The sequence below is a fragment of the Otolemur garnettii genome, unplaced genomic scaffold (genome assembly GCF_000181295.1).
Source record: "Otolemur garnettii isolate 467f Iridium unplaced genomic scaffold, OtoGar3 scaffold00045, whole genome shotgun sequence".
In the NCBI taxonomy this organism is placed as follows: domain Eukaryota; kingdom Metazoa; phylum Chordata; class Mammalia; order Primates; family Galagidae; genus Otolemur; species Otolemur garnettii.
Window position 1 is genome coordinate 8,103,913 of NW_003852440.1, and position 8,703 is coordinate 8,112,615.

Genomic DNA, 8,703 nt, shown 5'->3' on the forward strand with positions numbered 1-8,703 from the left:
GTTTGGCAGGCCCGGGCTGGGGATTCGAACCCGCCACCTTAGGTGTATGTGGCTGGCGCCTTAGCCACTTGAGCCACAGGCGCCGAGCCCAATATGTGAATTTTTATTGTAGGCTCCATTGATTGTTCAGAACATATAACACCACCACCAACATATTCAGAAGCACCATGAGCTATACAGTGTTACTGAATAGAAGAGCCAGCAAGTCGAAAGGTTTTTCCCAGAACACCACTAAACATAGTTCTATGTAGACTCTGCTACCATTGGCCATAGCTCTGTCTACAATACATTCAGTTTTTAGGGAAGTTGCTAGTGTGGTTGTGTGGAAGGTGCCTATAGTCCCAGCCACTTGAGAGGCTAAGGTAGAAGAATCTCTTCAACCCAGAAGTTTGAGGCTTCAAGAGAAAGAAATCTAAAGCATGTCTCAAAGGGTATGTGGGTGACTTTGGATTCCTGAGCCCCGCTGAAGTTGGCCGTCCTACTACTAAGTAATATTCTTATGTATGGATGTAGCAAAGTTTGTTTATTTAGCACTTGAAGGACATTGGGTTGTTTCCAGTTTTAGGCAATTATAAATAAAGCCATTAGAATCATTCCTACACAGGTTTTATATAAACATGTTTTCATTTTTTTCCTCTTAGGTAAGTATCTAGAGTGAGATTGCTAAATTATCTGGGAAGTGTATGTTTAACTCTGTAAGAAGCTGTCAGGTTGTTTCCTTTGTTTTTTGTTTATTAGTGATGGGCTCCTGATTCTGGCCGCAGCTTGGCATCCAGCAGACAATCCATGTCTCATCTACTACTCTCTCATCACAGTAGAAGATAATGGCTGTCACATGTCAGGTGCAGTTACTGTGGAAGTCACTCAGTACAACCCACCTTTTGAGGTAAGATTTGTATCTAGAAGTTAAATTACAAAGTGGCAAAGACACTTTTGAGTTTTTTTCTATTTTGAAGTCAAATTTGTTGAGAGATTCATCTGCGGGGCTTGGAAATATTTAAAATAGTATGTTTTTAGACATTGCTGCATTTTCTTGCTATCTCACACTTGTAAAGACTCAACTATAGCTAAAGAGAGATGAGAGCAGAAGCAACCAGCAGCAAGCACTTTGTTTCTTCTTTGAAAGGGTTCTCATCTCTGTATTATTAAGTGGAAAGTATTGATGATGAACTGCAGGGTGAAAGTGAGGAAAAAACTTGATAGTAGTTGGGGTTTGGTTTTGAGCCCTGTGTATTATTTTTGCCCAAAGCAGGATTGTCTTTGTAGGCAGTAGCATTATATATTCATCAAAATTCTTGTAAACAATTAAAAGCCAGGCTGTCTAATTTTGAGCTTATTGATGACAATTAAATGTTAACTGTGATATTCATGAGGAAAAGCCTTTAATGATATTAAATTCATTTTAACATTATGTAGTATCTAATTCTGTTAAATCCTTATTAATATGACTTGTTTAACTGAATCCTGTAAGAAAATTTTATAATTTTTTCTTTTATTTCAAGCAAACTTTATCATGATTGTGCAAGAAAAACATGCTTAATGTTGAACAAATTTCAGATAGTACAGAAGGGTAAAAAGAAAACAATTTGAGAATTAAAAAAAATCCCAAGATCTTACTTGTAATGTTTTGTTTGTAAAGTTACTTTTTAATAACAGTTTATTTATCAGCATTTGTTAATTTCATGATTTAATTAGATCTTATTTCTGTTTCTGCTTCTGATTTTACATATGAATAAGTCAACTAAATTTTCTTGTGATTGATTATCATGACAGTAAAGTAACCAAAATGTTTGTTTATTGGGGATCATTTTAAAAAATGGCCAATTCTTAAATTAAATAATTAATGTTGCATTCATTTTGTCTTTCTGATTTGTTGTAGGCATCTAGTTATAGTCTGATTATCATGGAAATGTTTTCAAATGTATTCATTATTTGCATTTCAACAGAAATTTAATTGATATTTATAAGCTTATTCTATCACGTTTTATAAATCATTTCATGGGCAGTATTTAGATTTTCACAAGGAGAATTAGTGAATTATTTTTATGTTCTAATATGCAAAAAACATTATAAAATTATACAAATACTTTTGTGTCAATTCTCATTAAATGTTATCTTAAATTTGACTTTCAGTCTGAAGACCTGATTATGTGTCGGTTGATGGTCCCAAACTTTGCAAACCAGACTGCGTATCTGTACAATGAAAGTGCTGTCTATGTGTGCTCCACAGGGACTGGGAAATTTTCTCTTCCCCAGGAGAAAATTATGTTTAATATACAAGGTATAATAGCAGTTTTGGAAAGCATGATTAGAGCTCATTAGTCATTCTCAGTGGTTTTGTTCTCTTTCCATGGGTGTTGCTTTAAGCAGGCTGCCTCCCGGTGTTGCTGAGACATTTAATACCACACCTATAGCTCTAAAGCCACCATCCTCCTGAAAAATCAAAAGGGCGGTAGAATTCTTGTTATGTTTATGGGCCAAAAAATAGTAACATATGTCCTAAGAGATGAAGCCAAGAATGAAAGAACTGAGACTAAGAGAGGTAATTGCTTATTCCTGCTTTGTTAGAATGACTTAGTCTGGGTTTGATCTGCCCAGACCCGTGGGTTCTGGGTTGTGTGGGTGGGGCTTGTGAAGACTGACTGGAACCCAAGCAGAGAGTCCTCTTGCGGGACGCAGGGGAAAGCTCAGGTGAGGCCACAGGCCTAGGCTTTCCAGTCCAGAACAGGAACCTTGGTGGTGGGTAGGATGTCATTAAGGCACTGAGCAAGTGTATTTTTTTGCCTCATTGACCTGATAAGTGAAGACAGAATTGGGCAAAGGGACTCCATAGCATTGAGAAAGCTCGTACCCTTGAGTGGCTCAGAATGAATCATTTTCTTTTTTGGCTTATAAAACACGAGGTTCTTGTAATACTAGTTTTTATTATCCTTGAAGCTGAAAGACACAGAACTTCCTTCTTGACATTTCATTCTGGGGTTAAAAAGCTGGGTTTGAAGTAGGACTAATGTAAAGGGGAAAAAAATAATGTTCTCCATATACATATTACAGGATGATTTTCTGCTTAGGGGTATAGATTTTAGAAGACTTTCTTTTTGTTACAATTATTTGACTATATATATATATTTTTTTTTTTTTTTTTTTTTTTTTTTTTAGGAGATAGTATTTTAGGTGCTGGTTCCTGTGGTGGTGTCCCAATCATTTTTTCTAGAAACAGTGGACTAGTGTCTATTACTTCTAGAGAAAATGCGTCTATATTAGCAGAAGACCTAGAAGATTCCTTGGCATCTTCCATTGCTGGACCAAACAATGAGGTAATGTGGTTTTATGTCATTTTTAAATTTTCATATTTATCAGAGTATTTCACACAGGTTTTAAAAAAAATGTTAGGTGATTATGTTGTTGTTGTTATTTTTTTGAGACAAGAGTTTTACTTTGTCACCCTGGGTAGAGTGCTATGGCATCGTAGCTCACAGCAACCTCAAACTCTGGGGCTCAAGCGATTCTCTTGCCTCGGCCTCCCGAGTAGCTGGGACTACAGGCGCCTGCCACAGTGCCTGGCTATTTTTAGAGATGGTGTCTCCCTCTTGCTCAGGCTAGTCTCAAACCCATGAGCTCAGGCAATCCACCTGCCTTGGCCTCCCAAAGTGGTAGGATTACAGGTGTGAGCCACCATGCCTGGCCCTAAAAAAGTCAGTTTTAAAAGACATGATAAAGTTCTTTTATCTTCCTCATCCTGTTTGTCTTCTTTCCCAGAAGCAGCTATATTTAAACGTTTTAAGCTATTTTTTCTATTGTTTTCCTTCCTATTACTAAGTAATGTTCAGATCTTGCTGCTTCCTGATTAATCAATTTTAGGCATCGTTGATTTCCTACTATAGAAGATGAGGCTTTGGATTAACTTCTACTCCTTCCTCTGCCTTTGTCATTCCAACATGAACTTTTTTCATTATAATTACAATGTTTACAGTTTCCTGCCCCAAAGAACATATTGATTACATTTTCTTTATTATATAATTTTGTGTGACTCTTGGAGCATATAATGACCTCATTTTGTGTGTGTACTTTCCTTTAATATCTGACTTAAGCTTCTCATATCCTCTAGCAATTCTACAAAATTCCTCTTAGTATAGTTTTACTCATAGTAAAATGTTCAGGAATGTTCCGTCTGCATTGCTGTCACCCGTGGCTCCTCATCTCCCTTGTCCTCACGTCCTCCTCAGGACCCAGCTCTGTGCCACACACAGAGCTGCCTCATCGTTCTCTGCTCGCCCAGCTGTTTGCTGCTCTTCCCCCCTTTCTGTCCTCCTGTGTCATAGTTAGAATCACAGGTATTTCTCTGGAGCTCTTGTTTCCGTTTCTTAATGTTATTTTGGGACTGAGGAATACTGGTATAAAAACCATCAGTTTTCTTTCTGTCATCTTGAAACCTGGACTACCCCACTCATAAGTTTCTTTTTCATTTGTTTGTTTGATTTTTTTTTTTTTTTTGAGACAGAGTCTCAAGCTATCACCCTGGGTAGAGTGCAGTGGCATCATAGCTCACAGCAATCTCCAGCTCTTGGGCTTAAGTGATCCAAGTCCCTTCCTCAGGAGCTGGGACTACAGGTATCCTTCACAATACTCAGCTAGTGTTTAGAGATGGGGTCTCACTCTTGCTCAGTCTGGTCTTGAACTCCTGAACTCAAGCAATCCCCCCCACCTTGGCCTCCCAGAATGCTAGGATTATAAGCTTGAAGCACCTCATTCAGCCTCACCCATAAGATTTTTACCATTCTTATACAGGAGATTAATGCTTTTTGGAGTAATTCTTTTTGAATAATGTGTGAAATGCATAGACTATTGTTGTAACTCAAAATTAACATAATTTGGTACAGTTTCAGCAGAAAGGAACCTTTTTTTGCTTTGAGTCTTTTGTGACCCTGTGGTTATTATAGTAGTTTATGTCATGCAGTTATTTTACAGTATTCCATTTCTTTGAAATTTTTCTATATCTTAGTAGCATACATTATGATGAGTTGTGTAAGAGCAAACCTGTAAAAAGTTTCTGATGGCTATGAGGAAGTCCCCAAATAATTTTAATCACAGCATAATCTCTGAATTATCTGTACCATTTTTATAGGACTTTGGTTGATTATTTGTTGGTGTTCATAGTGTTTCAGTAAGCATATAATTGAATAGACAATATGGCAAATTGCTTTTGTGTGTGTCTTTCTGCTGTTGTGAATTTATAGTCCAATAATTAAGTTTTTGGGTTTTTTTTAAGATTTATTTACTTTTTGTTGTGTTTGTTGCAGTTTGGCTGGGGCCGGGTTCGAACCCGCCTCCCTCAGTATATGGGGCCGGCACCCTATTCACTGAGCCACAGATACCACCTGTAGTCCAATACTTAAGAATTTCAAATATCTTTACCTTTAAACTATGATGTGTTTTTTTTACAGAGTGTGGTTTTTGAGACCTCTACAAAGAATGAAACTGTAGCACAGGAAGATAAAACAAAGTTGCTAAAAGCTGCTTTTCTACAATACTGCAGGTATAATGAGTTTTTAAAATTGTGGCTTATTTTATGTCTGACAGTATATTTTACTGATGCACATTACTTATCTGTTGGCTGGTGGGAGCAAGTTGGAGAAATGGTGCCGTCAAGAGGAGAAGGTGTTTCTGAGCTTTAGCACCTTAGCAGGCTCTTCTTCTGCGCTTGGTAGCCGTGGGAGGTTCCAGCTAGCTGGGCTAGGAAAAAAATATAGGATGTAACGTACCTTCTCCACTTAATGAAAAACAATGTACATTAACAATAGTGTTCATAGAGACATATCGTAAGGGTCTTCTGGTATAATGTTAAGGTGCAAGTATGTTGCATACAAAGTTTTGCTAGTAGTACAAAAGAATTAGACTTGGCTCATTAGCTGGGTTTTGTGGCTTAAAACGTGACCACAAAGCTTAGTGTCTTATAGCTCACGATTCTGCAGTTTGGCTGTTAGGGGTTGGGAAATTTCAGGTGGCAATTTTACTGGTCACAGCTGGGCTCACTTGCAGGTCACCTGCAGCCTGGCTGCTGCTGCCTGGACCCACTCACATTCCCTGCCAAGTTCTCTGCACGTGGTGCCTCATCGTCTGGCAGGTTACCCTGGGGTTGGTTACATATTGGAGGGTCCTAGAGTGGCACGAGTGTGTGTTGGTGCACAAGTACCCTTCAGTCTCTGCTCGGGTGATGTTTACTAGTGTCCTGTTGGCCAGAGCAAGTCACTGGGGCCAGTGGTAGTGGGACAGTGGTCAGGCAGGTCAGGCAGGGCCAGGAGTAATTGCACGCTGTCACGTTTGCCAGTCTAAACACTCTTCCGGGTTTAGGATAAATGCAGTTTATCTAGACTTGTATTCTATACCCATTTTTTTTTTTTTTTTTTTTTGAGACAGTCTCACTATGTGACTCTATAGAGTGCTGTGGCCTCAGTAGTGTGCCGTGGAGTGACAGCTCACAGCAGCCTCAAACTTTTTGGCTTAAATGGTTCTCTTGCCTCAGCCTCCCAAGTAGCTGGGACTGCAGGTGCCTGCCACAATGTCCAGCTATTTTTTTGTTGTTGCTATAGTTGTGATTGTTGGTTAACAGGCCTGGGCCGGGTTCAAACCTGCCAGCCCTGGTGTATGTGGCCGGCGCCCTAACCACTCAGCACAGGTGCCCAGCCTCTAGCCCTTTCCTAAAGGTATAGTAAAGACATACATGAGTAAACACTCAGGAAAATTGTGACCCAGTCCTTGGCTCTTCCCCTGGTTGGCTATGGGAAGGTTTGGGGGCAAATTGTTTCATGTTTCTGATGTTGCTTCCTTTCTGAACTGCTGAGTGGGGTGAAAATTGGGATGGGTTAGGGATTGTTAGTTTATCTGTCAGGTTTTTGTTTTAAAGAAATATGGTGAGTTCACTGCTTCCATTTCCCCCAGTCCTCAGTGCATGATTCAGTAATCCACTGTGAGAGGCACCCAATGCGTAGGCAGGGGTCCTCAGACTTTTTAAACAGAGGGCCAGTTCACTGTCCCTCAGACCATTGGAGGGCTGGACTGTGGGCCCTGGGATGAGTAGGCTGCTAAGTGGCTGCAAAAACACCAGGTGGGCCGGATAAATGTCCTTGGTGGGCCGCAGGCTGTAGTTTGAGGATGCCTGGTGTAGAGGCTCCCTAACACTAAGATGACAGTTGGATCCTAATGTGTTTGTTTAGTTTTAAAATTCTTTGCCACCTGGTGGTCTGCTCAGCTCAGTTTACTTTCCCGAAGGGGGCACCATTAGGCAAGCTTTTGTTTTTGTTCTAAATCTTACTCTTTTACATGGTTCATTCTTACTAGAAAAATTTGGATTAAAAAGACTGTGATTTTATCTTGCATTATAATTCTGTCAGATTCCTGTCATCTCCAAATGTAAATGATAATGCAGTAAATTACCACATTCATTGTATTCGTTTCCTGTGCGGCTGTAGCATTGCTACAAACTAGGTAATTTGTCTTAAATTATCTAGCTTAATCTAGATTAATTAAAGTAATCTGATTTAAAACAACAGATGCTTATTCTCTCACAGTTCTGGAGGCAAGAAGTCTGAATTGAGGTGTCCACAGGGCAGTGCTCCCACTGCAGGCTGAGAAAAGCCCTCCTGGTCTCTGTGGTGGCTGTCAGTCCTCGGCTTGCAGATCTGTCCGTCCAGTTTCTGCTTCCGTTGTCATGAGGCAAGGCCTTGTCCCTGTGTAGCTGCCTTGACGTGGCCTTTTAAGGACACCAGTCCTTGCATTTAGGGTCTGCTCTAATCCTTACCTTAAAAAATCTCATTTCCAAGTAAGGAAATGAGTAATTGACACCTCAATTCATACTTCTTGCCTCCAGAACTGTGAGAGAATAAGCATCTGTTGTTTTAAGTCAGATTACTCAGATTACTCAATTTTCCTATGCAAGACTGATCTTTTTGACTTTTGGGGTTTTGTTTTGTTTGGTTTGGAGATGGAGTGTCACTCTGTCACCCAGGCTAGAATGCCTGGCATCAAGTCTGGCTAACAGCAACCTCACATTCTTGAATTTAAGTGATGCTCCTGGCTCAGCCTCCCAAGTGGCTGGGACTATAGATACCCACCACAAAGCCCAGCTAAGTTTTTTGTTTTTAGTAGAGATGGGGTCTCACTCTTGCTCTGGCGGGTCTTGAACTTCTGAGCTCCTCCACCTCTCCCAGACTGCTAGGATTCTGGTGAGTTTTAAAAATGTTTTGCCTTCCTTAATACTTGTGTTTTCCAATTTTATTTCAGAAAAGATTTAGTTCATGCTCAGATGATGGTTGATGAACTGTTTTCTTCTCACTCTGATCTGGATTCTGATTCTGAACTGGACAGAGCTGTTACCCAAATCAGTGTAGACTTGGTGGATGACTATCCAGCTTCTGATCCACGGTGGGCTGAATCTGTCCCTGAGGGTAAAAATGCTTTGATTTTAATATTATGGAGTGATCGGTTTTGAGAAGAATATTCTGGTTCTTTATTGAAAACATTTTCAGAGCAATTTTTTTTGTTTCTCAATTTAATATTAATGAATTGTTTTTTAAAACAACTGTAACCTTCCTTATAGTAGATTTTGGAGTGGCTCAGGAGAGATTTAGATAATAGAATAAGAACTTGGGGCTCAGCGCCTATAGCTCAACCGGCTAAGGCGCCAGCCACGTACACCTAAGGTGGCGG

The 8,703-nt window shown here is 39.8% G+C and overlaps 1 protein-coding gene across 1 annotated transcript in view; it reads left to right on the top strand.

Moving 5' to 3' along the window:
* NUP133 (nucleoporin 133) overlaps positions 1–8,703 on the top strand; it is a 74,623-nt gene that overhangs the window by 18,773 nt on the left and 47,147 nt on the right. Inside the window, exons 9-13 of the mRNA XM_003790985.3 lie at positions 739–886; positions 2,134–2,281; positions 3,157–3,314; positions 5,442–5,533; positions 8,278–8,441. Coding sequence (XP_003791033.1) covers positions 739–886; positions 2,134–2,281; positions 3,157–3,314; positions 5,442–5,533; positions 8,278–8,441 — 710 coding nt within the window. The remainder of the gene's footprint in view (positions 1–738; positions 887–2,133; positions 2,282–3,156; positions 3,315–5,441; positions 5,534–8,277; positions 8,442–8,703) is intronic.